A 27709-nucleotide genomic window follows, 5' to 3' on the forward strand; every position below is an offset into this window, starting at 1 on the left:
GGTTCATTACTGGCCGGATCGTTCTGTCACGAGTTGCTAAGCCAGAACCCAGAAGCAGACCAGGACAAGGTAAGTTGAAACGAAGGTGAGTGTTTATTTACAAGTTCAAGAGTGATGCTGAATAATCCAGGGAACAGAGCGGGCGGCGTTGATTAGTTGTTGGGGGTGCAGTGGTTGATCCCATCCTGAGTCGGCAGCCGCCGACCACCAGGCAGAGGTTGGATGAAGGTTCCGGACGGGTGACTGCAGATGGAACAAAACAGGGGTAAGTAAGCAACAAACCAACAAGGTGCAAAAACAACAAAACTAACGCTAGGCTCTAAGACTGATACTCTGGTAAACCTACTGTTCATGGCTAACGATCCGGCAGGGAATGGATGTTAGGCCAGAGCCTAAGAAGGGTGATGATCAGGACCAGGTGTGCAGATTGCTGATGGGATGCAGGTGCGGAAATCAAGAGAGCTCCCCGGAGCGTTCCAGAACCCTCGGGAAACTGGAGATCACGAACATAACAACTAGTCCACAGACAGGACCCGACTCAGACTGCCGGGATAGTTACAGGTGGAGGAGGCAGATGAAAAGGGCGCTACAGGTAGTGGGGTGAGTCCCATAGACGTGCAACTGCGAGAGTTAGAACTAAAGGCAAAGTTGGAGCAACATAAACTAGAGCTCGAGCACAGTGAAAGACAAGATGAGCGTGCAGCCAAACAACAAGAACGTGAACATGCAGTCAGAGAACAAGAACAGGAACGTGAGCATGCCAGTCGACTAAGAGAGATGGATCTGGAAGCACTCTGAATCAGGTCAGGCCGTCCTGCACCCTCAACAGAGTTTGATCTTGGTCAGAAGAGCTGGCTTCTACCACCTTTCAACAAAAAAGAGGTGGATGTATATTTTACTCTGTTTGAGCAGATTGCCACATCCCTAAAATGGTCGCGAGATATTTGGTCACTGCACCTCCAAAGTGTTCTAGTGGGAAAAGCTCAATAACTGTACACTGTTAAAGCTGCTATCCTTCGGGATTACGAGTTGGTCCCAGAGGCATACAGACAACAGTTCTGTAAATTCTGAAAGACAGAATCACAAAGCCATGTTGAGTTCGCAAGAGAACAAGCATGTCTTTTTGATCGGTGTTGTGGTTCTCAATAGGTCAAGGACCTTGAGGATTTAAAGACACTCATACTTCTCGAGCAGTTCAAGAATTACCTTCACGAAAGGGTTGCTACCTACATTTATGAGCACAATAATATCACGCTTGAGAAAGCTACAGTTCATGCAGATGACACATAAAACTACCTTCACAAACAAAGCACCCAGTAGTTACCCTTACGCAAAAAGTAATCCAGAGAAGTCATGTCCTACTACAAGATTTCAGTTATTTTCTACAGCGCCCAAAGAAGAAAAGATGGGCAGAAACAACAGTTTTTTTGTATCCGCCTGTTTGTCACTACTGCCGTGAGAAAGGACAAATTTTCTCTCAGTCTCCTAAATTGAAACAGAAAAATTTGAGAGAAATGTTTCTTCTTGTGGAGCACTTCAGCCCATTCTCTGGTTGGGACTGGGGCATCTCCTAAACAAGATTTTGGATCAGATATGTATGTTTTGCTTTGTTTCAGATGGGTTTGTGTCTCTGCAGAGTGGTGATGAAATACTGTGAGACACTGGGGCAGCCCAGTCCTTCATTTTGGAGGGTGTTTTGCCTTTGTCTGAAACTTCTGCAACAAGTTACAGTGTGTAGTATTTGGAGATGGGTTGAGTATGCTTGGAGATGGGTTGCATGGAAGTTCCTTTGTATGATGTGGAACTCGAGTCTGATCTTATTTCTGGTACAGTTGTCATTGGAGTGAGGCCTAGCCTACTGGTGAAGGGGGTCTTATTCATTTTAGGAAATTATTTGGCTGGAGGGAAGGTCGTGCCAAATCCTATCGTTTGTAATGAACCCAGAGTAAAGGAACCTGATGGGTTATCAGAAAAGTATCCTAGAGTGTTCCGAGAATGTACCGTTACACATGCTATGTCTAAGAAGGTCGCCGGGAGCAAGTCTAGTGTTGAGGAGGATGTTAGCGAACCCACCATAGTCGATCTGTCTGAGACGTTTATGGGTGATCCTGATTTCGGTAAACCTCCTGAGTTGACCTCTCCTTTGACAACCCCAAAGGTGAGTGAGTTTGTAGGACCACTGAAGGAAGAGAGGGTCCATACAGTTGACACTTCGATGTCTAGGAAGCAGTTGATTGCTGAACAGAGTAAATATGTTTTCCTCTCCCCTCTTTTTGCTGACATACAGCACCAGTAAAAAATGTGGACACCTACTCATTCATGGGTTTTTCTTTATTTTTACTATTTTTTACATTGTAGAATAATAGTGAAGACTTCAACTCATGTAGTAACCAAAAAAGTGTTAAACAAATCAAAATATATTTTATATTTGAGAATCTTCAAAGTAGCCACCCTTTGCCTTGATGACAGCTTTGCACACTCTTGGCATTCTCTCAACCAGATTCATGAGGTAGTCACCTGGAATCCATTTCAATTAACAGGTGTGCCTTGTTAAAAGTTCATTTGTGGAATTTATTTCCTTCTTAATGTGTTTGAGCCATCAGTTGTGTTGTGACAAGGTAGGGGGGTATACAGAAGATAGCCCTATTTGGTAAAAGACCAAGTCCACATTATGGCAAGAACAGCTCAAATAAGCAAAGAGAAACGACAGTCCATCATTACTTTAAGACATGAATGTCAGTCAATACGGAACATTTCAAGAACATTGAATGTTTCTTCAAGTGCAGTTGCAAAAACCATCAAGCGCTATGATGAAACTGGCTCTCATGAGGACTGCCACAGGAAAGGAAGACCCAGAGTTACCTCTGCTACAGAGGATAAGTTCATAAGAGTTACCAGCCTCAGAAATTACAGGCCAAATAAGTGCTTCACAGAGTTCAATTCACAGACACATCTCAACATCAGCTGTTCAGGGGAGACTGTGTGAATCAGGCCTTCATGGTCGAATTGCTTCAAAGAAACCACTACTAAAGGACACCAATAAGAAGAAGAGACTTGCTTGGGCCAAGAAACAAGAGCAATGGTACGGTGGCCGGGAAGTGCAAAGCAACATTACAAAGAATGAAACACTTTTACAAAGCTCGAGACAAATTAACATTTTGGAAAACAAATTAACATTTTATAAAACAAATTTACATTTTATAAAACAAATTTACATTTTAGAATACAAATTTACATTTTAGAAAAAAAATTAACAAGACGCAAAACACTTTTACCAGTCCCGAAACAAATTTACAAATGACAGATTCTTCACGGAAAGGGAACGTACCACATACCGGAAGTGACACGGAAGTGATGAGCGTGGTCTTTTCGTGTTGTTGTTGTGGAGTTTATGGCGTCAAATAAGTTTATGGTGACCGCCCGAACATGGACTGCGGCCGAGGGATGTTTTGCCCGTTTTGTGGCAAACACATGAACAGCTTAACGCGGTTTTGCTTTACGTGTGGTCAGTGTTTGGAGTTTTTAAAGGACGCGGACAAGACGGAAACATTGGAAACACAGGGGACGTCTCGACAGCCGGACAGTGCTATGCAAAGTAAGTTTAGCAAAACCAAAACGCTAGCTATCTAAGGATAGTAACGCTAAAGATTTTTTGAGCGGCTTCTAACTTTCTGTTTCGGAACTCTGTCCATTTCTGCAGAACCACCATGCCCATCATACAAACAGTTCATGGAGTACAGAAGCTCGAAATCAAAAGAACGACAGTCTTTTAACTATGGGCCAAAAGGAAGATATAGGCCTAAAGAAAGAAAACACGTCCAGGTAAGGTGTACTGACCGTCCTATACAATTTTGCAATGCTCTATATGTATTTGTGTGTTTGTCTATATTTATTTTACCTATGTATACATTAATTATATCTTTTGTTATTTTACTAGTGTAGTATCTTAAGAGTCTAGGATTGTGCTGACGTTTACAAAATTGTGTAACAGCTGAACTTTGCTCTACTTTGTTGTAACATCTGGAAAGCATTACTGATGTTCATGGAAAGAGGAGATGGGGAGTGAGGGAGAAAAGACTAGGGATTGGTTTTTAGAATCACGCCATGATACGGTCATAAAGGATATAAAACCATGTCTTGAACAATAGAATAGGGAGAATAGCTAATCAGATTGGCTCGGGCTGTTTTCTAGATACCTGCAGGTATCTGTCAAAATTCGATGCTGTAAACTCTTTGTTATAATAAACCTTTATAATCAAAGTACAGTGTCGGCGGATCTTCTTATCATCACAAGCATGGACCAGCAAAGGTGTTTCTTTTAGGCACTACATTTAATGGCGACGAGGTTTTTGTTTTATTGTTCTTTGGGACGTGCTACGTCTCTTCTTTGCATTCCATTCCTGGGCTACAAAACGACTACCGCTCAAAGAAGCCGGCAAATATAAGGTGAGTTTAATCCCTTACATTGGGCGCTGGCCGTTTTGTGAGTCCAGAGAGTGTGTGCGTTAGAGATGTACCGTTAAATTACTTGTGCGTGCGTTTTGCTGGTGTTTGCTGTGTGGTAGGAGTTCCGTTCTAAATTTTCTGAATTAGTTTGCGTTGAGAACAACGCAAACAGTGAGGTGTGTCTGTAGGGCACACCGATTTGGACACACATATTTTGCCTTGAATAAAAGTGAAAGGAGTGTCCAATGAAAGGCTTAGAGGATAATGCTTGATATGAGTCAACAGTATACTTTTAGGGCGCCGTTAATTTAAGGAAGCCCTTGTGACACCAAGGCATCCATATGATGGCCGTAAAACCAGGAGAGTTGTTAGATTGACTCTCGGGTCTGTTCTGGGAACAGTGAGTTTGTACGACATATATTAAATTGTATGTTACCTCTTGGAATATGGTTGACGGATTGTATGTCCAATGTGACCTCTCATTTAATGTCGGCAACTTAAGGTAGCAGAAATTTAGCAAAATAATTTAAAAGACAAAAGGAACGGAGATAAGCAAGCTTGCTCTGTATAAACGGATCCGGTGTGTGTGTGTCTGAGAGGAGGAAAAGCACATTTCTCTGTCAGCGTGTGTGTGTGTGAAACAGAGTGAGTGTGGCTGCGTGCTTGATGAGTTCCAGATGTGTGTTGACTAAGACTAAGGACCAGGGGTTTTTAGTCTCTTGTAAATAAATGTGTTAGGTATTTTTGTTTTCAAATGTTAAGCCCCTAGAGTAAAAAGTTAAAACCCCTACAACACAGTTAAGGTTAAATATCTTATGAGTCTCTGTTTGTGAGAACGTTTGTAATTCTTAAACTATATAAACTATGAGCCCCCTGGAAGGACAATAAGTTTAAAGATCTTATGAGTCTCTATAAAAGAGAACGTTTACTAACGAATCATGAGCCTACAGGGAGGACTTTTTAAGAGTGTATAGAGATGTTTTGTAATTGATAACAGCATAACTATAAATCTGCAGATAAGTGAAAGATAACAAGCTTGGTAGTGGGTTTGTGTTCTGTGTTCTGTATGTTCTATGTGTTCAGTTTGTGAGCTCTGTTAAAGTCTTAAGTGTTATTGTCTATGGGAGAAGAGAACGGAGCAACAGTCTATAGCTCCTTCCACTCTGAAATCACATTGGTGACTGAACTGCGCACGCGTAGGATTCATGAGTTTAGCCACTCCCCTGCACTGAACTGGAGAGAGAACGGGAGAGTCCGTTTTCAGTGCAGACAAAATAGAAAACGGGAGGGGGAATTTTGCACACAAGTGAAATCTTCTCTTGAATTAACTATTGCTTGACTGTAAAACTGTTTTGTTGATAATCGGTTGAGTTGGTGAATGACAGATATATTGATGGATTAATAATAATAATAATAAAATAAATGAATAAAATAAAATGTTATTGAGCTATTTATAATATTCCTGAATTAAGCTGTTTGCTTATTTCTTAGCGTGAATGTGGAAAAAAATATATATATATACACTAAACTCTTCTTTGTGCTTTTGTCTTTATGTCATACGAGAGACGAGAAGGAGGAGACAGAGAGAGAGAGAGAAAGAGGAGGGGCTGACATCAACTGACACCAGTGACGGCAACCCTGTCCAAATCAAGGCCAGTGCTGTTATTATTCACAAATCTACTTTCCCTTACAGGATATAATTGATACATTGTGTTTACATAGAATATTTCATGTTGTGACCATTTCGCAAGAGCTTGGCAACAGACTGATGAATTTATGTAATTGATAATTGCACATTACAGTTTCCGTGAATGACTTGTATTGATTAGAGTTGTCTTGGAAATCCAGCATTAACATTATTCTGTAAAATTAAGGTAATTAGGTGCTTATTAAGCAATTGGGTTGTGAGTTGGTACAGATCTTTTATTTTTTTTAATTGCTCTGGAGTTGACTACTTTCCTTTACCTTTCCTGATCGGATGTGGTAAGACTGCCACCAATCAATAATTTGGTAAAATAAAATTCACAAACAAATTGATATATTGATTGAATTGGTGATTGATTGATTGGTTGATTGGTAATTGATTGATTGATTTGATTGGTGATTGATTGATTTATTGATTGAATTAGTTGATTGATTTCATTTTTTGATTGATTGATTGATTGATTTCATTGGTGATCGATTCATTGATTGATTGATTGGTAATTGATTGATTGATTTGGTTTAATTAGTTGTTTGATTGATTGATTGGTAATTGATTGATTGATTTGGTTTAATTAGTTGATTGATTGATTTCATTGGTGATCGATTGATTGATTGATTGATTAGTGATTGATTGATTGATTTGATTGATTGGTTGGATTGATTGATTTAGTTAATTGATTGATTGTTTGTTTGATTGAGTTGGGTTGATTATTGATTGATCAGATTAGTTGATTGGTTAAATTTGTTGATTTGGTTTAATTAATTGATTGATTGATTGATTTGATTTTTTGATTGATTTAATTGGTTAATTGATTGATTGGATTAATTGATTAATTATTTTTTAATTTAAAAAAAAAAAAAAAAAAAAAAGGAGGGAAACAAGAGGGAAACACATAACATAGTCATTACAATGGGGAAAAAGGACATCAAAACTACAAAAGCAATTACTCCTCTTCATGTAGTACAGAATAGTAATCCTCTAGTTAATGGTATAGCAAAACTATCTGAGAAATGGAATAAACGTTGGCCTGACATTGAACAACCATGGCCATTGGAAGGCACTCTTAACCCAGACGTCATCAAGATAACGCAAGTGCTTGTATCCACGTATAAGGCAGAACAAAAGAAGGGGAAGAAGGGAAAACTTCGCAAAGAAAAAAAGACAAAAAGAGCTGGGTGTTCTTAAGCTGTTTGAAAATGAAGGACAAAAACTGATAAAAGATACAAAAGACAAGAGAGACAGAGGTACAGAGAAAATGGCAAAAGAGGTGAAGGTGACAGAAAAACTAGTGGCAGAAGTCAATACACCTTTCTCATATATGGATTCAGCAAAAACACCCCCACCTTATGAGAAAGAAGCCAAGTTTAAGGACGTTTATCCTCAGCTTCCAGTGATCATTCAGGAAGGTGATTATTGCATCAGAGATGAGGATGAACGAATAATAGAGAGAGGACAAGCAGAAACGACCATAAAGATGAATCCAAACTCCAAAGGCAGGAAGACAACGAGATGTCTGGAGACTAAGGGTAGAGTGAGATCAAGGAGGATGGAACTTGATGATGATGATGATGATGATGAAGATCAGAGTGATTCAGAAGAGATCATGGGTGGATATGACCCTGTCATCAGACAGAGGTTGGCCAGAGCGGAAAGAAGGGGTGATGGAAGTTGGAAGAAGAAGAATACAAGCGATTCGAGCTCTGATGAAAACGAAGATGGAGACAACGATGAAGATTTGGAGACTAAAGGTGCTTCATATTCAAGAGGATTTTATCCTCCAATGACTAACACAGAAGAAGTAGAAAGAGATATAGACCGATGCGTATCATTCCTGTATAAGGCCAATGATTTAGAAGAAGTAAAAGAACTGGAAGAACGACTCAATAAGCTGAAGATGAAGGAAAAGAAGCTGCTGAGAAAAGAATCCCAAGAATCTGAGAAGAGATATACATTGAGGCCAAGGAAAGATGGCACTAGCAAGAAAATTATGCCGGTGATCATTCGAGGACAAAACCTAGAATATAAGCCTTTGCAGAACACCGATATGTCAGATATACTTGAGAAGCTGCCTACTCTTCAAGATGGAGCATATCCTTGGATTTCAAAGTTGGAAGAAATTACGGTGGGAACACAGTCTGCCATAGGAGACATTAAGAGACTTTTGGCTAATCTCCTTGGGATTCCAGGCATGGAAGAAATTTTTCAGAGAGCTGGACTTCATAGATACGTGGGAACTGCTGTGAATGATCCTGAATTGTTGGCTGCAAGCAGGAATCGGCTGTGGAGAGCACTGAAGGATACGTTTCCAACAAATGTGCATCCTGACAACATTCTGATTGACCCACTAGGACAACAAGAAAATCCGAGAGCCTACGTGTCAAGAGTTCATCAAGTGTGGAGAAATATTACCGGAAATGATCCAGATGTGAGTCAAATTGAGCAGTCAATCTTGAGAGCTAAACTACAGATGGGACTGCCCTTACCGGTAAGGAGCAAACTGGCAGAAGTGGTTGGACTTGGGAGCATGACAAAAGGTGTCTATACAGATCATATAGCCCATCAAGTGGATCTGTACCGGAAAAAGGAACACAACCAGAAAGAACAGGACCAAGAAACTCTCAGAAAACTCAATCAAATACAATTGGTGGAGAATAAGAAGGAAAAAACAAGCTCTGGTGATGCAGAATCAGGGTAAACCAAATCAACAATCACTGCCACAGCTTCAACTAAACCAGTTCCAACCACAATTGTATCAGACACCAATAGCGGTACCAGTTGTTTCATATCCACAGCCAGTTTCTGGACAGAGACAGAATTGGAGAGGAAGAGGACGAGAAGGTTCAGGAAGAGGAAGAGGAGGAAGATTCAAGCCACACTTCCAGCAATCTTCAGAAGTGTGTTATAATTGTGGACAGGTTGGTCATTTTGCCCGTGAGTGTAATGAGCCAGAAGGAAACACCAGAGGGAATTTCAGAGGAAGATACAGGGGCCAGTCAAGATCATCTGGAGGACCGGTGAACCCTTATAGGGGCCCGGAGCAAGGATTCTAGAGGTGCCCAGAAGATCCGAAAGGGGGGTGTCAGCTGGTAGCATCAGGACCGGAAAAAGATCCAACAATTGAGGTGAAAGTAAACAAACGACCATTGGAAGTGATGGCGGATAGCGGAGCTGCTTTTACCTGTGTTCGGCCTGAAGATGCTACACATCTCCCTATGTCCAATCAACTAATTAGGACAATCGGATTTGAGGGAGTGAAACAGCTGATTCCTCTTACGGAACCAATTGAGCTCTGCTATGAAAATCAGAAAATTACAATACCCATACTAGTATCAGAACATACACCTATTGCATTGTTGGGAAGAGATGCATTGTGTAAATTGAACTGTACAATAAAATGTACACCAGACGGCTGTCTGGTAGAGATGCCAAAGGAAAAAGTTTACCAATTGTCGATGACGACTGAGATGGATTCTTCTTCAGTATTCTGGATTGGAAATCTCAGTGAAGATTTTTTGAAGCAGGCTAAGATATGGGAGAAATTCATTGTGACAAACATGCCAGATGCGAGGCTTCCGGAATATCCATCTCATTGTACGCTCAAGTATTTCAAGAATGCTGCCCAATCGGACTCAGAGGAATGGCTGAGTCGTCAACCAAAGAAAGTTCAACTTACCTCATGTTGCATAATTTTAGGACCACAAGGAGCAGCTATGAAGATAAACACAGACGATTATCTGGATAAGGAATTTGAGATTGAGCAGAGTGTGCCACATGTGACCTTGTTGGTTTCTGAAGGCTATGAGCAGAAGCAAATAGGAGAAATGATGACAGAAGCAGAGAAAGCTGTTTTCATACCAATGAAAGAGAATTTGGCGATTTGGAGGACTGAAGATCATCGATTCCTCAAAATCATGATTTCGGCTCAAGGACAAGGAGAGCCACAAGCTGTACGGATAACACACAAATCTATTTGCAGTGTGAAGATGGATTCAGACCCTATGAAAGAGGAGATGTTGCAACAAGTTCCAGAATTTTTGTGGTCTCAACACAGTACCGATATTGGACTTGTGAAATCAGCCCAACCGGTGAAAGTTGAACTTCGACCAGGAGCTAGACCTCCTTGGAAGAATCAGTATCCATTGAAAGATGAAGCAATCCAAGGGATCGAACCACAAATTGAAGGACTTTTGAAAGCAAGTGTTTTAAGGACAACAAAAAATCCTCAGAGTAACACACCTCTGTTACCTGTGAAAAAACCAGATGGAACTTATCGTGTGGTTCATGACTTGAGAGCAGTGAATGAGGTAGTAACTGACTTTCCAGCGGAAGTGCCAGACCCGCATACCTTGTTAGCCCAAATTCCTCCTGATGCGACACATTTTACGGTGTTAGACTTATGTGGTGCATTTTTTAGTGTTCCACTTAGTGTAGAGAGTCAGGGTTTATTTGGGTTCACATATAAGGGACAGTTCTATGAGTACAATCGTTTACCACAGGGTTTTCGGCACAGCCCGCACATCTTCAATAAAGTATTGAAGGAAGATTTGGTAGGGATAGATCAGATATTGCAAAGCACTGTCATTCAGTATGTAGATGATATAATTATCTGCTCACAGGATAAGGAAACATGTCATAGAGACTCAATTAAATTGCTACAGGTATTGGCAGAAAAGGGACATAAGGTTTCACAGAAAAAATTGCAATATTGCCAGGAGAAGGTTGTTTATTTGGGTCAGAAAATAACACACGGAAATCGAAGCATTTCGGATGGCCAACTGGAAGCTATTCGTAAGGCTCCGAAGCCTAGAACTGTCAGAGAGATGATGACATTTCTTGGTATTGCTGGATATTCTTCAGCTTGGGTGGAGAGCTATGCTAGTTTGACAGGACCTTTGAGAGCTATGGTCAAGGATACTGGAAATGGTCAACTCCATAGCAATCTTTCCTGGACACAGGAAGGCCTTGTGGCATTTGAAACGATCAAACAGAGGTTGCAGGAGGCACCTGCACTCACATTACCAGACTACTCTAAGAATTTTTTGCTATATGTGTCTACTTCTACTGGAGGTAAATATGCATGTGCAGTTCTTTGTCAGCCGACAGGCACAGGGACGAATCCTCAGCCTATTTCCTACTACTCTACTGCCTATTCAGAAGTAGAACTAGGACTACCACTGTGCTACAGAGCAATGGTGGGAGTATATTCAATGTATAACAAAGCATCATCTGTTACAATGGGTTACCCAGTAACAATTCTTACCCATCATAGTCTCAGAAATCTTCTGAACTTTGGGAAATATACATTGACTATGCCTAGGCTCAGAGACTATCACAGGCTCTTAGAGCAGGAAGATGTCACCCTAGTAAGGTGTGATACGGTGAATCCAGCCGAGAATTTGCCAACTTCAGAGGATGGTGAACCACATGATTGTGTCCAGGAAGCAGAGAAATACTCAAGGCTTCGATCAGATTTGCAAGCCTTTCCATTACGTGAAGCAGACCTGGAGTATTGGACTGATGGGTCTTGTTATCGAGTGGGAGACAAATTGTGCGCTGGCTATGCAGTAGTCAAAGCCCAAGGAACTGGATTTGTCGTCGAGAAGGCTGAAGTAATACCACAGCCTGCGTCTGCACAACTTGCTGAACTTGTGGGGCTAACAGAAGCATGTTTGTTAGCAGAAGGAAAGCGAGTGACGATATACACTGATTCAGCATATGCACATAGTGTATGTCATCTGTTCGGAGCAGTGTGGAAAGGTCGAGGGTTTAAGAAAACGGATGGTTCTCCGATACAACATCATGCGCAAATAATGAAACTGTTACACGCTATGATGAAGCCTACAGAGATAGCGATAGCAAAGTGTGCAGCTCATAAGACAGATGGGTCAAAAGTAACACAAGGGAACAAAGCTGCTGATGAAGCTGCAAAAGCCGTCACAGGAGCGGACAAATTGGGCAAAGTTTTTCTGGTCACTCATGCAGTGGACTTGGAAGACAAAATTACGCTTAAGGATGTGATTTTGATGCAGGAAGCTGCTTCTACGATCGACAAACAGTTATGGCTTGACCGAGGTGCCGTCAAAGATGCTACTGGTCTGTGGAGAAACCATGAGGGGTTGATAGTAGCGCCTCCAGACCTATTAGGTCTGATGATTCAGGAAGCACATGGGTTAGCTCATGTTGCAAGGGGGGAGGTTAAAAGAAAGATCACAAAGGAGTATGGTTGTTGGGCACCATATTTGCTTGAACAAGTTGACTATGTCATAGGCAGGTGCACAATTTGTCTGAAAAACAATGTTCGCCGGGGTGTGACTGTTCTTCCTGGCCACATTCCCACACCGAGAGGTCCTATGCGTGAGTTGGTTATCGACTATGTTGATATGATAAAACCAGTTGATGGGAAAAGGTACATGTTGGTGGTTGTTGACAGATTTTCACGATGGCCGGAGGCCTGTCCAACCAAGCGAAAAGATGCTCAGTCGGTTGCTAAGTTCTTGTGCAAAGAAGTCATAAGCAGGTGGGGATTTCCCGACCGAATATCCTCAGACAATGGGAAAGAATTTGTGGATAAATCAGTGAAATTGACGTTGCAAAAATTGGGAATTAAGCAACGTCTAGGAGCAGTTTATCACCCACAAAGTCAAGGGATTTGTGAAAGAATGAACGGTGTCTTGAAAAATCGCATTATCAAAATTTGCCAGCATACGGGTCTAAACTGGATAGCGGCGCTTCCTTTAGCATTAATGGTGTGTCGCTCAAGTGAGTTGCGTGATCTACGTATGACACCCCATGAACTGGTCACAGGAAGAAGGATGCCTACGCCTTGTTTGCGAACAAGCGGAAAGGGTCCAAGCTTGGCTCTCTTGGAAGATGAAATGAGAGCATACGTTACATATATGGCCAATTTTCATAAAAAGCTGTCCACGTATGTTTCTGACAGGCAAAGAAAAGAAGAGGTGCAGGAGAAGCTTGATGAGCAAAAAAGGAGTACAGTGCAACCGGGGGACAAGGTGTTCGTGAAGGTATTTAGAAGGAAGTGGTATAACGAACGTCGTGAGGGACCATTTGAAGTTGTTCGTAGTACTGGAACAGCTGTCCAGGTTAAAGGATCTCCAACGTGGTATCATTTGTCACATTGCGTTAAAGCGCCTGCAGAAGTGGTGCCACGCACAGAGAGACAGGATGTTGAAGGCTCAAGAGAGCAGGATGACGATAGGGAAGAACAGGTGGAAGGAGAGATGCCTGACAATATCCAGAGTCAACACCCAGAAGGAGAGATTGTTCATGTTGTGGACAACAGTGATGATAATGTGTACACTTCTGATGGTGCCAGAGATGACTCTGCAATGGATGGGAAGGAAAAGAGATTTGGGGACATTGACTTTCAATACGTCCCAGACACAACAGGGAATATTTCAGTGGAATGTGAAACCACAGAGATCACCAAGGGCAACTCTGTTACAGGAGAAGCTGATGATTCAGTTAGACAAAGTAGGCCCAGACCAGCTAGGAGAAAAGTCAGACCAAAACGTTACGAAAACTAGGGTAGAAGTAACCCTAGGAAAGTCAGCTCAGCTTCCATGCCAGTGCACGAGAGAGAACAGTGGTGAAGGGAAATTTAGAGTTCAGTGGGAAGACAACCATGGCAGGAGTTTAGATCTATTAGGAGCAGTTGCATTGAGAAAGTATGCGTTGCTGAATGATAAGAGAAGAATGAAGATTGAGGGTGATTGTACTCTCTATGTGTACAATTCCCAGCAGGAGGATCAAGGTGATTATAAATGTATTTTTTATAATCCACAGTTTGAAAGTGAGGGATTAGAGTCGGGACTAAGAGTTAATGTAGTGACACTAGTGGTGATAGAGGGAAGTATAAGTAAAGAGCTCCAAGGTATAGGGAAAATAGATGAATCCACAACTATTACATCAACACTCCAACCTAATGCAACAACAGTAAGAAGCAATTCAACTCTTTCAACATTGACAGCTGTTAAAGCTATAAATGTATCACATTTCATTACAATGGCGCCTCAGAAACTCGTTCCAACACCAATTTTAGACAAAAATATTGTCATTAGGGCTAGGATGGGTGGCACAGCTCATCTTCCTTGTAGATGTGAGAGACGGAGTGGGGGTGGTGACATTCCTCCCACGTGGAGAGACAATTATGGAGAAGAATTGTTGTTATCAGGACTAGAAGTAGAAGCTGTGCCACCTGACCAAAGGAAGTATATTTTGTACAACGATATGAAATGGAAAAGGGTTATGAGTGATTGCTCACTTATTTTGCGTAATATTACATGGGAAGATCAGGGAGAATATGCTTGTACTTATTTAGAGCCAGCATTCAAATTTGTTCCGGTTAAGAATTACTGGATAGAAGGCTATGTAACTCGTAAGGTGACGCTTATGATAGAAACTTTAAAGTCTGTTGAAGTTTCCACAGTTACCAAAGGAGTTCAGGAGCAGCATACTACAGTAGCTACTCCAACAATAAATAATACACAGAGGACATCTGTAACTTTGCCACTGGACCTAATCAAGAGTGTTAATACATCAACTAAAGCCACTATTTTAACAATAACTTTGGAAGAAATTAATGTTACAACAGCGATAACAAGCCCCGGTAATGTGACACAGACACCAACAACAACTTTCCTGAAACTAAAGGATGTAGTAAACGTGACTCAGAAGTCTGTGATACAGATGGAGAGTGCTGTAAATGATAGTAAGGATAGCGTTGAAATAGGAGAACAGATGGTAGCAGTGAATCATGTACATTCATCTGAAATAGTGGAGAATACTATCCCGGGGTACAGGATGAGTTATTGGATTTTGATGGAAAGCAAGAACATATATCTGATCAATACCGCTCGTTAGGGAAGAGAGAAACTAAATGGAAGGCATATGGATTTGACTCTTCTGTTTTGCAAATTAAAGATGGATGGGCAGGTAGGAATCTATGGTTCCAGCAGTTAACTCATTCTGTAAGATCAGTGAGGAATCTTGAGGGTCCATGTCTGCTGAGAATTCCATCACCAGGCACGTGGGGTTCAATCCTAGAGACAGTGGCTCAACCTCTATCAACCGCGTGTCAATCTTATGCTTTATCATGGTTGTTGTATCAGCAACAATCAGTAACAGATATGATGATGTCATTGTCAAGACATTTGTTTAGGCCTAAGTTTAATTGCTCTTGGTTAAATGAATTACCCTATGTCAATTTGTTAGATCAGAATAAAAATCAGTTAACAGCGATTCCTGAAGCATTGGAGGTGAAACCAATAAGGGCTAGAAGCTGTTTTTGTTCAAATAAAACATATGATGGACCAGGTATGTTTATGGGAATATCAGATTGTGATGAGTATATGATGACTTTGGATAAGCATGAACGTAAGGTTAGTGGTGAGACATATAAAGTAACTTTTCATGTTCCATCTAGTAAGAATAGAAGGACTTTGATGGTAAAAGATCAGCTTTTGCCTGGAAATGTGACTATTGGGAATTTCCGAGATATTTGGTGGGTTTGTGGTGATAAAGCATATATATTCTTACCCTATGGATGGACAGGATGTTGTTACATGTCGACGTTGAAACTTCCATATGAGGTCTATACTATCCAAAAGGGAAAGGCATCGGACACTGCTAAATCTGACTCTAGGTCTGGAAATAGGGTGAAAAGGGAAATGGCACAATTTAATAGTTTGGAGTCCTACCATTAGAGGATAAGTCTAGGAGAGAAGTGGGGACTTGGACTTTTTCCATGGTATGGTGTAACATTTTTGGCAGATCACATTGATAATATTACCTATACTTTGCAGGGTTTTGCAAATGAAACAATACGAGGGTTTGATCTTCTGTCAAATACTCAGAGAAGTCACAGACTGACGTTGTTGAAACATGACATGGCTCTTGACTATATTTTAGCCAAACAAGGTGGCTTATGTGTGGCTATGAATCTGACGGGAGATGATTGTTATACTTTGATCCCCGATAGTTCCGATAATATCACTAGTGTTATAGATGCATTGAAGAGTATAAGGGATGCGTTTGGTCAATCAGAAGGAGCTGGATGGTCAGCGAAAGCTTGGTTGCAAGATCAGTTGGGCCCAGTGGGAGCAGTGATAGTTCAGATTTTAGTAGCAGCTCTTATAGCGCTGTGTATAATGTTTTGTTTTTGTACTCTGTTGTTGACTTTTGCGAAGGCTATGATATTGAGATGGGTTGGAGTTGTGATGCCTGGGGACAACACTCAGATGCCCTTGTTAGCTGTTACTGAACTTGATGGAGATAAACAAGTAGGGCTAGATGGAGTATTGATGGATAGATATCCATTTTGATTATCCGATCATTTTTCATGTCTTTACATATTATTGTGATATTTAGTGTTTTGATATGAATCAAAGGGGGGAAATGGAATGTCATTCATTTTATATCTAATTTATATATCAATTTTAGTTGACATTGATGTTTTAATTTGCATGTGTTGTTTTGCAAAAGATACTGTTTGGTATTTTCTTTTCTTCCAGAAGCATATGGGGGAATATGTAGAGGGACTCAAATACTCAAACATGGACAATATGAATGGACTGGAGGAAGTGGAACAAGGAAGGAGTGGAAATGTTCCGATTCCATCATCAACGTCGCATTGAAAGACGACACTGTGGAGGAGATGAAGTGTAGTGGACTACATTCCAGTGTTATATTCTTACTACATTCCAGTGTTATATTCTTTCTGTATTAATTTTTGAAGAATTATGTTTTCTGTGTTGGGTACATGTGGGGACCTCAGATGTTTTTGTTTATTTCGTTGAAGTTTAGGGATATGGGGTCTAGGCAAGGAAAGAGAGAATCCACAGGAGGGTCCGATGGGTCGACCAGCCTGAATGTGGACATTTTGATTGTATTTTGTTTGCTGGGGTTTTCATATGTATTCAATTGCATCATAGCTTAAAATGTATTCATGAAGATGTATGAATTGATCTGGAGTACTTAGGTGGTCGCCTAGGGCAGAGGGGCCGTGAGAGAATTTTCCTGTCTTGACTGACTGATGGATATTTGGAATGAAAGCTGCCAGACAGGTTTTTTCGCTCTTACACTCCATGACAATTTATTTACACTCCATGACAATTTATTTACACTCCATGACAATTTATTTACACTCCATGACAATTTATTTACACTCCATGACAATTTATTTACACTCCATAATAATGTATTTACACTACATACAAAAATGTGTCTATATAAACATGTGTTTAATCTCCATAAATTTGGTTTATTGTTAAAGTTACTCAAGAGCAAGAATTGTTATTTGTCATAATCTTATTCTTTTTGTTTTCGAGACTTAATTAGTCTCGAAGGGGGGAAATATGTAGTATCTTAAGAGTCTAGGATTGTGCTGACGTTTACAAAATTGTGTAACAGCTGAACTTTGCTCTACTTTGTTGTAACATCTGGAAAGCATTACTGATGTTCATGGAAAGAGGAGATGGGGAGTGAGGGAGAAAAGACTAGGGATTGTTTTTTTTAGAATCACACCATAATACGTCATAAAGGATATAAAACCATGTCTTGAACAATAGAATAGGGAGAATAGCTAATCAGATTGGCTCGGGCTGTTTTCTAGATACCTGCAGGTATCTGTCAAAATTCGATGCTGTAAACTCTTTGTTATAATAAACCTTTATAATCAAAGTACAGTGTCGGCGGATCTTCTTATCATCACAAGCATGGACCAGCAAAGGTGTTTCTTTTAGGCACTACACTAGATAAACGTAGGATTGATGGTGCCAAGTGGAACTGATTTAAAACCTCTAAGAGGGAAAACACTACCGTTATTTACAGACCCAGAGGTAGCAGCACCTGATCTACTGAAACAAGCTGTCCAGAAAATGACAACATTTAACAAGGACATGCACGAAGGACCTTATGTCCTTTTGTATCGAGACTGCTCAGAGGTGGTTCATGTGCCTGGGTCAGAAAGGCCATTCAAATTGGCAGAATATAAAAAGGAAATAGGAAAGGCATATTCCAGGATCACTTTTTTCATTTGCCTAGAAAAACACTATAAAAGAGGTTAGTGGATCTCATGATTCAATATTTTTACATATTTAGATACTCTGCTGGAGGATAGATAATGGTTGTTTGAATTATATTTTTCAGTGGATGATACCTCAGACTCTGATTCTGAAATTGTCATCACAACAAGGAGCACAGCTGAACTCAATCGTGCTGACACTTTGGTACATCAGTTATTTATCTTTTTTAAAATATTTATGTATGTTTGTATTTATTCATTTTCATATAATTTATTAATTAGATGTACATTGGATTTTAAGCATAAAATCAATGTCCTGGTCAATATTTTAGTGGAAAAAGGCTTGTTTTGATTATTTTGCAGTAACTATTATACAGTAACACAGACAACCATTCAGCATTGATATATACTGTATGTGGTAATGGAAAAATAATGGAACCTGTTGAAAGTTGTTGATCATTTTATCCGTTTCCTCTCAGGTTTTTGAACCACAAAATCGAAGTACTCCCAAACACAAGCTGGACGATGAAAGGTAGGTGTTGCACACTTGGACACAAAGGAATTTTCACACGTGTAATAATAATTCATATTTTGTTGGGCTACAGTGCTTTCACTACCAGGTAAAGTGCAATTTCACCTTTTTTTTTATTTAACTCACAAAACAGATAAAACTACTAGCAGATATTTCACTACTTATTCACATACACATTATACATACATTTATATTGCTGCACATAAGCTCAACGTTGCTACACGCTATCAGCTGTTTCTGTAACTGACTGCGGTGCCCCTCGCTCCCCTACCTAAAGGACCCACAGCTGCCTGTGTGAGCAGAGCTTTACAGAATAAACCCACTGAAATACAGTTGCTCTTGCAGTTGAATAAACAAAAATTAACCAAACCATTAAAAAAAACACGTGAGAATGAAGTGGGGGGTATCCACTGTCCATTCATATGTTCCACATCACTGTCGATCCTGCATAGGTACTATAGGCCTTTACTGAAGTGGCACGGTCATCCAGAACCAACTTAAAGAACTCCAACACGTTTCGGCATCTAGCCTTTGTCAGGGAGTCAAATAGATGTAATGAGAGACACTGGGTTTTTTCTAGTGGTAATCCACCAATAGGAAACATGGGACACATCCATATACATAATGTTTACATGATTTGACTATTGTAGGCCTGAAGGACACCTACTGGTTTTAAGATGTCTACAACACCCACTCTAGCCCAGAACACCTTGGACACTAGAAAAGACCCATTGTCTCTCATTTCATCTGTTTGACTCGCTGACGAAGGCTAGATGCAAAAACGCATTAAAGTTCTTTTAAATTGGTTCTGTATGGCTTGGCCACTTGCAATACAAACATTTTAATAGTTAAAAAATAGTAGTTTGAGCTTTCTTTTATTTTATACCTTTTCCATTAAAAAAGAAACTCAAACTAACTCAGATTTGAGTCCAGGAAGCGCTCCTATCCACATGTTCTCAAAATAATCTTTTTTAAAAATACATCTTTCTGTTCCCTCTACTACTACATGCTACTCAAAGCTACATTATAGCCTTTATCATGGAGCTAATCATTTTAATATGTTTTATCATGTTTCAGAGATGCACAGGACAATCAACAATTCAGCCAGGACAGGTAATAAGGCAGACTGTGGCAGCATGACATTTCTTGCTTTCAGTGTTGTTGTTTCAGACATTTTAATATTTTTTTCAGATAGTAATATCTGATGCTGAGGATCTGGATCCACCGGAAGCAAATCCAGAAAAAATGTCTTGCTACAGGTAAGTAAAAAAAAGAAAAGATAATGACTGACATAATTTAAATGTATTGAACTGATTACATGGGGAAGACATTTTTGTTTGTAAGATGTTTTAACATGGAAATGGCAATTTCCCAACAGTAAATACACAGACCTGTATTCACCAAATGTTGAGCAGGAGGACGAAGAGCCGGTTGCTGTCAATGTGAAGAATTTCCAACACACAGCAATGTAATATGCTTTTGACTATAGCACTCCAGTTTTTTCACTGTACAATAGTTCTTGTATATCTGGAAAATCCACAAATGAATTAACTTTTTGTCATTACAGGGAGGAGACGGACATTGCATTACCTGACATCGTAGCAAACCTGTCTCTTCCTATTGATCATAAAAAAGTCAGCCGGTTTAACATCTCAAGGGCTAATGTTTGGGATGGGGCAGTCAGAGGTTTCAAGCGTACAACATATTCTGAAACCTGTGACATGCTGGTAAAATTTACTGATGATACTGGTGTTCTGGAAGAGGGAATTGACACTGGTGGTCCAAGACGAGAGTTTTTAACTCTACTGATGAAACACCTAAAAGACCGGCCCATTTTTGATGGACCAGAAGGACATCGGTTCTTGGTCTACAATGCAAAGGGTATGCATATTGGTTGGATGTGTACTATAGGCTACTAATGGTTGGTTAATGCTCATTGACCATATACAGTGGGGAAAAAAAGTATTTAGTCAGCCACCAATTGTGCAAGTTCTCCCACTTAAAAAGATGAGAGAGGCCTGTAATTTTCATCATAGGTACACGTCAACTATGACAGACAAATTGAGAAAAAGAATTGCAGAAAATCACATTGTAGGATTTGTAATGAATTTATTTGCAAATTATGGTGGAAAATAAGTATTTGGTCACCTACAAACAAGCAAGATTTCTGGCTCTCACAGACCTGTAACTTCTTCTTTAAGAGGCTCCTCTGTCCTCCACTCGTTACCTGTATTAATGGCACCTGTTTGAACTTGTTATCAGTATAAAAAACACCTGTCCACAACCTCAAACAGTCACACTCCAAACTCCACTATGGCCAAGACCAAAGAGCTGTCAAAGGACACCAGAAACAAAATTGTAGACCTGCACCAGGCTGGGAAGACTGAATCTGCAATAGGTAAGCAGCTTGGTTTGAAGAAATCAACTGTGGGAGCAATTATTAGGAAATGGAAGACATACAAGACCACTAATAATCTCCCTCGATCTGGGGCTCCACGCAAGATCTCACCCCGTGGGGTCAAAATGATCACAAGAACGGTGAGCAAAAATCCCAGAACCACACGGGGGTACCTAGTGAATGACCTGCAGAGAGCTGGGACCAAAGTAACAAAGCCTACCATCAGTAACACACTATGCCGCCAGGGACTCAAATCCTGCAGTGCAAGACGTGTCCCCCTGCTTAAGCCAGTACATGTCCAGGCCCGTCTGAAGTTTGCTAGAGTGCATTTGGATGATCCAGAAGAGGATTGGGAGAATGTCATATGGTCAGATGAAACCAAAATAGAACTTTTTGGTAAAAACTCAACTCGTCGTGTTTGGAGGACAAAGAATGCTGAGTTGCATCCAAAGAACACCATACCTACTGTGAAGCATGGGGGTGGAAACATCATGCTTTGGGGCTGTTTTTCTGCAAAGGGACCAGGACGACTGATCCGTGTAAAGGAAAGAATGAATGGGGCCATGTATCGTGAGATTTTGAGTGAAAACCTCCTTCCATAAGCAAAGGCATTGAAGATGAAACGTGGCTGGGTCTTTCAGCATGACAATGATCCCAAACACACCGCCCGGGCAACGAAGGAGTGGCTTCGTAAGAAGCATTTCAAGGTCCTGGAGTGGCCTAGCCAGTCTCCAGATCTCAACCCCATAGAAAATCTTTGGAGGGAGTTGAAAGTTTGTGTTGCCCAGCGACAGCCCCAAAACATCACTGCTCTAGAAGAGATCTGCATGGAGGAATGGGCCAAAATACCAGCAACAGTGTGTGAAAACCTTGTGAAGACTTACAGAAAACGTTTGACCTGTGTCATTGCCAACAAAGGGTATATAACAAAGTCTTGAGAAACTTTTGTTATTGACCAAATACTTATTTTCCACCATAATTTGCAAATACATTCATAAAAAATCCTACAATGTGATTTTCTGGATTCTTTTTTCTCATTTTGTCTGTCATAGTTGACGTGTACCTATGGTTAAAATTACAGGCCTCTCTCATCTTTTTAAGTGGGAGAACTTGCACAATTGGTGGCTGACTAAATACTTTTTTCCCCCACTGTATATCACATGACATATGCTTGCATATTACAGTATATACAGTAATGCATTGTTTTAATTTTGCAATATGAATTCATTCACAGCTGTTAGGGAGGATGAATACTACTTGGCAGGAAAGATGATTGCTGTGTCAGTTGTGCATGGAGGTCCAGGACCCCATTTCCTGTCAGAAGATCTTGTACATTATCTTGCAGGCCAGCCTTCATTCAAAGCAACAAATAATTTAATAACTGATGAAGAAATAGGGAAAGCTTTGCAAGAGGTGAGAATAGCATAAGGGTATGGTAGGGCAGAGTTTTTCATACTTACTGCAGTGTTATTTTGAGACAATGTTTACTTCCTATATCACGTGCGGAATATATTTAATTAATTTATTAGTTTTTGATAGTGTAAGATTACACCTTGCTATGTACGTTATTAAAAAAATAGGCAAGGAGATACAGTGCATACAGTTAATGACTGGGGTGTTTTTGCCCATTTTCATGTCTTTCAGATTGAGAATGCTGCTTCATTGGATGCTTTGCAAGAATGTATGATGAGACACAGCACAATGTTACAGACAGCAGGTTGTCTGAGACATGTGGCTACTGTGGAAGAAAAGAAAGAAATCGTGTCAGACTACCTCCAATGGTATATCATTGACCGCAACTCATCTGTAATTGACAGGTAAGATGATATTTGTAGTGATGAGATTTTTATTTATTTATGTATGAATTTTTTGTTTGAAATGCCTCATGGTCCCCATCTTTGGTTTATGCAAGTATGTATATCTGTTATCAATTTGTCCTTAATCAGAATTTGTACCTTAGTGTATTTCAACGGATATGTGATGTCACTTCATTCTGTGTCAAACTACAGTGCCTTCATTAAGTCTGCACACCTTTATAGATTCAATTTAAAATATATTTAAATCCTTTTCCTCATCAATCTACACACAATACATCATAATGACAAAGCAAAAACAGAAATTAGATCTTAGGTTTCTCCTCCTGACTAACTCTTCCATAGAGGAAAAATCAGTCCAGTTACCCCTTAAAGTGATCCATCCACCTCTGCTGCACATCTGGCAGCAGAGTGATGGTTTGAGGCTCACTTTACCCATCAAACCCTTGATGACTTGCTGCTGTTTATCCAACCACCTGCTCCATACTGTAGCAGTGTCATTTACATATGGATCTATTTCTGCCCTCAGTTCTCATAGAGATCCTGACATGCAGAGAGGTTTTAGTATCTCTTGTAAATGTCCCTGAAAATCAGATATAAAGAGTGTGGTGATGTTGTGTGTAAAGCCTGTAGCTTCATACACGAGGAATCCAGGCTGGAATTACTTCCAAAGGTGCTTCAACAGTGTACTGAGAAAATGGTTAATTAACTTGTGCGAATGTGATATTCCAGTTTTTAATTTTTATTAAATTTGCTACAATTTCTAAAAACTTGTTTTTGCTTTGTCATTATGATGTATTGTGTGTAGGCTGATGAGGAAAAAGATTAATATTACTATTTTAAATTGAATCTATAACGAAACAAAGTTGTGAAAAAGTGCAATGGGGTGTGTAGACTTTCTGAAGGCATCGTGTGAGTGCTCAAGCCACCCATCCGTCTGTGTCATTCCAGTCTTTTGTTTCTGTGTGTTATACTTACAGTTTGTAACAATTAACATTTAATGTGCAATGCAAAAATAGGGTTTTTGAAATCAATTTTCAACTATGTTAAGGTGGATAGTAATTGTAGAGAAGAGAATATTTAATAGTTTTCTTTAGATAATTTTAAATTCAATTGGCACTACACAGCAGTGAAACAATGTTTGTGTTCGCTCTGTAGATTCAGAGATGGTCTTTCAACCCTGGAGTTTTTGACTGCACTACAGCAACACCCTACTTTGCTGGCCCCTGTCATGTGCCACTCTGAAAGGCAACTCACTGCTTTTGAACTTGAGAGACTCTTCAAACCTGACCTCAGTCCTTCGGGGAGTAATCGAAGACTTAAAGAAAGTCAAACCATGGCCTACTGGGCAGACTATCTCCTTGATTGTGAAGGTTTGTTAGTTTGTTTTTATAACTAGTTAAGAAAACACATGGCAGTGATGTATCTGAATTGTTTTTCTTTGCAGAAGGCCAGGCTGCTGTGTCTGTGGAAGATGTTTTGATGTTTGCTACTGGGCTGTCTTCACTTCCCCCATCTGGCTTGGAACCACTGCCACAAATAGAGTTCCTGGAGGACTCTGCGTTCCCAATGGCAAATACATGTTCAAACTCCTTGAGATTACCACTCCTAGACTCATACACTTTGTTTAAGTCACAAATGGACTTTGGAATTCAAAATAGTCCAGGATTCGGCTGTTTCTAAGCTATATGATGGATGACCCCTAGAGTTAAGACTCTGAAAAAGTTGTTGTTGTTAAAGGTTAGGGTTGGGCATCATTTAGATTTTAACGATTCTGATTCCAATTCCGATTCTTCCTTTTGATTCCGGTTCTTATCGATTCTCGATTCCGATTCTTTGAGTGGTGGAGTTGAAACGGGTCACATGCTTATTTCACAAATAAGAGGAAAGTTTTATTTTGATTCAAAGGTGGGTTGCAGTTTGACGGGGCTTTTTCAATGTAAAATAAAAAATAAACACAACAAGCACCTGGCCGCTACAGAAACCAAAACTTGCGCATGTTAAATTTGGAACCCATGATCAGATTTGAAACCCAATCCTCCAAAACGATTCCAATAAAGAAACAATTCCGATGGAATCGTAATTTTTTTAACTATTCCAAGTAGGAATTGGTTCTTGATGCCCAACCCTATTAAAGGTGCACTTTTAAAGTGCAGTTGCCAAAGTTGTTTTTATAATGTTACTGTATGTGAGCATGTTCTTTTCTCACAGTAAACATTTTGAAAATGTTTTAGATCCATTACTCTCAATACTACAAAAAGTGTAATAAATACTGATTATTATTTTTGATTAATTTACTTCACACTTAAAAACAATTAAGCTTTGGGTGACAGATTCATAAATATTGTGTTCAGACAGACAGCAGTATTCCACCACTACAAAAAACCCTCCCTTTTTGATCATTTCATAGCTGAGCCATTTCTTTTAGTTTCATGTACAGTTCGGATGCAGACTCCCAGTTGTCTGGCTTCTGTAACTGATTGTGTTCCATGGCAAAGTCCAAGTACTCCTGCATGTTTGGGTCCCCACAAGGAGTCATTGACAGGCTAGCCTCAGGAAGGGCATCCAGTTCAGCTTGTTCACTTTAATCCGCAGTCTCTGGAGCCAAACCTATGTTAAATAGAATACATAATTGCATTTATTTTCATTTAAGCTAAAACGTTACATTAATGCTTTTATCTGTTTATTATCACCAATGTATCACCTGTGTGGTAAGTAGTAGAGTTCATTGGGCACTCCTCCTGGACATGCTGCTGTTCTGGAAGGGCGAATCCTGTGGCTGTTCCACAGTCTCACACACTCATCCAAGTCCTTCTGAATAACATCACCAAAGCAATATCTCAATAGGCATTGATGCTCATGACTCCCGTTGAAGTATCCGGCATCTCTAAGGTCGGCAAATAACTCCATCCAGAACTGAGACCTATAGAAATGGATACAAATGTTTAGTTATACTATCAATAATAAAGGTTAGTTATAATGAAATGTATGGTCTGTGCATCTTTTGGTCATTAGATTTTCTTTTCAGGAACAGCTACTTTTCCTGACGGGCAGGATTTGCTTTACAAATTTGTATTGATAATTATTGTGCTCGTTTTTCATTAATCGTTCCTGAGAAGAAAATCTAATGACCAAAAGATGCAATGACCCTTTATGAAGACAACTCACCTTCCCTTTCTAAATATAGACCACCAGGACTCAATACGCTGGTTATTTATAGATGAGCCGTACGCTCCAGAGTAGTAGTCACTGTGATGGTGGCGTAGGGTACATTGAATTGCAGCCATTATGCCGTTCTCAGTGCCGCAATCAGTCCTCAGTCTCATGGGGATGACACCGAGGTTTCGCACACATGACATGAAATAGTGAGCAATCACTGTTGGGTTATTATTTGTTGGTCCACATTGAAGCCACAATACTTTACGTGAAAATCCATCTGTGCATCCCGAAATGGCCAAACCGAATGGCTTAAGTTTGTCATAACCATCTGCGTGCCACATATAGTTAGGTCCCATTGAGTGGTAGGTTCTTCTTGTAAACCTTCTGCGTGCTCTGCTCTCACACCCTCGAGGATTAAGCTCCCGGAGCAAATTCATCACATCATCTCTCTTCACTCAAAGATTGTACTTTTGTTTAAGTACTTGCCACATCGTGCGGTAACCAAATAGTTGTCCAGGTCCACGAATTTCAAATCTGATGGCGTTACTCACGGCGTTTGGCGGGGAATAATCCTTTCTGCGGTACAACCCGGCTTCGTTCAGTTTACTTTTAAGAGTCCTCAAGCTGATGTTTACACCGTGTAGACTTGACATCATGTCCACGATTACAGCGTACGAGTGACCCTCGTTAAAATATTGAACGCAATGATGCAGTATGTCTGGTGTTTCCGTCTGGTCCGCGTCCTTTAAAAACTCCAAACACCGACCACACGTAAAGCAAAACCGCGTTAAGCTGTTCATGTGTTTGCCACAAAACGGGCAAAACATCCCTCGGCCGCAGTCCATGTTCGGGCGGTCACCATAAACTTCTTTGACGCCATAAACTCCACAACAACAACACGAAAAGACCACGCTCATCACTTCCGTGTTACTTCCGGTATGTGGTACGTTCCCTTTCCGTGAAGAATCTGTCATTTGTAAATTTGTTTCGGGACTGGTAAAAGTGTTTTGCGTCTTGTTAATTTGTTTTCTAAAATGTAATTTTTTTTCTAAAATGTATTTTTTTTTTTATAAAATGTTAATTTGTTTTATAAAATGTTAATTTGTTTTCCAAAATGTAAATTTGTCTCGAGCTTTGTAAAAGTGTTTCATTCTTTGTAATGTTGCTTTGCACTTCCCGGCCACCGTACAATGGACATTAGACCGGTGGAAATCTGTCCTTTTTGTCTGGAGTCCAAATTTGAGATTTTTAGTTCCAACCGCCGTCTCTTTGTGAAACACAGTGTAGGTGAACGGATGATCTCTGCATGTGTTGTTCCCACCGTGAAGGTGTGATGGTGTGGGGGTGCTTTTCTGGTGACACTGTCTGTGATTTATTTAGAATTCAAGGCACACTTAACCAGCATGGCTACCACAGCATTCTGCAGCGATATGCCATCCCATCTGGTTTGGGCTTAGTGGGTAAATCATTTGTTTTTCAACAGGACATTGACCCAACATACCTCCAGGCTGTGTAAGGGCTACTTGACCAAGAAGGAGTGTGATGGAGTGCTGCATCAGATGAGCTGGCCTCCACAATCCCCCGACCTCAACCAAATTGAGATAGTTTGGGATGA

The 27709-nt window shown here is 40.2% G+C and overlaps 1 protein-coding gene and 1 long non-coding RNA gene across 3 annotated transcripts; one reads left to right on the plus strand and one right to left on the minus strand.

The window, feature by feature from the left end:
- Positions 1-3710: 3710 nt before the first annotated feature.
- LOC121578035 (G2/M phase-specific E3 ubiquitin-protein ligase-like) lies at positions 3711-24878 on the plus strand. Of its 2 annotated transcripts, XM_045223808.1 has the most exons (9): positions 3711-3822; positions 17923-18229; positions 18317-18396; positions 18671-18723; positions 20291-20604; positions 22356-22534; positions 22766-22938; positions 24094-24308; positions 24383-24878. In XM_045223808.1, the coding sequence occupies exons 1-9, from the start codon at positions 3730-3732 to the stop codon at positions 24616-24618; spliced, it is 1650 nt and encodes a 549-aa protein (XP_045079743.1). In that variant the 5' UTR covers positions 3711-3729; the 3' UTR covers positions 24619-24878. The 2 variants fall into 2 exon arrangements, with proteins under 2 accessions (XP_045079743.1, XP_045079742.1); XM_045223807.1 differs by lacking the exons at positions 3711-3822; positions 17923-18229; positions 18317-18396; ... (2 more) ...; positions 24094-24308; positions 24383-24878 and adding exons at positions 19568-19836; positions 19915-19982; positions 20102-20191 and having other exon boundaries at positions 22766-22792.
- A 643-nt stretch (positions 24879-25521) lies between these two features.
- LOC121578037 lies at positions 25522-26166 on the minus strand. Its single transcript, XR_006002730.1, has 3 exons — positions 26104-26166; positions 25640-25858; positions 25522-25545 (listed from the first exon to the last, which is right to left on the minus strand). It is a non-coding gene; the product is annotated as an uncharacterized LOC121578037 (long non-coding RNA).
- Between the last annotated feature and the right edge of the window lie 1543 nt (positions 26167-27709).

The sequence above is a fragment of the Coregonus clupeaformis genome, chromosome 12, assembly GCF_020615455.1.
Source record: "Coregonus clupeaformis isolate EN_2021a chromosome 12, ASM2061545v1, whole genome shotgun sequence".
NCBI classification, from domain to species: domain Eukaryota; kingdom Metazoa; phylum Chordata; class Actinopteri; order Salmoniformes; family Salmonidae; genus Coregonus; species Coregonus clupeaformis.

What these genes read in the sequence shown, in the direction of transcription:
- LOC121578035 (XM_045223808.1), top strand. Translation starts at nt 3,730, where the DNA reads ATGGAGTACAGAAGCTCGAAATCAAAAGAACGACAGTCTTTTAACTAT. An exon ending in CTTGGTCTACAATGCAAAGG is followed by an intron (nt 20,605 to 22,355) that starts GTATGCATATTG and finishes ATTCATTCACAG; the next exon opens with CTGTTAGGGAGGATGAATAC. An exon ending in TAGGGAAAGCTTTGCAAGAG is followed by an intron (nt 22,535 to 22,765) that starts GTGAGAATAGCA and finishes CATGTCTTTCAG; the next exon opens with ATTGAGAATGCTGCTTCATT.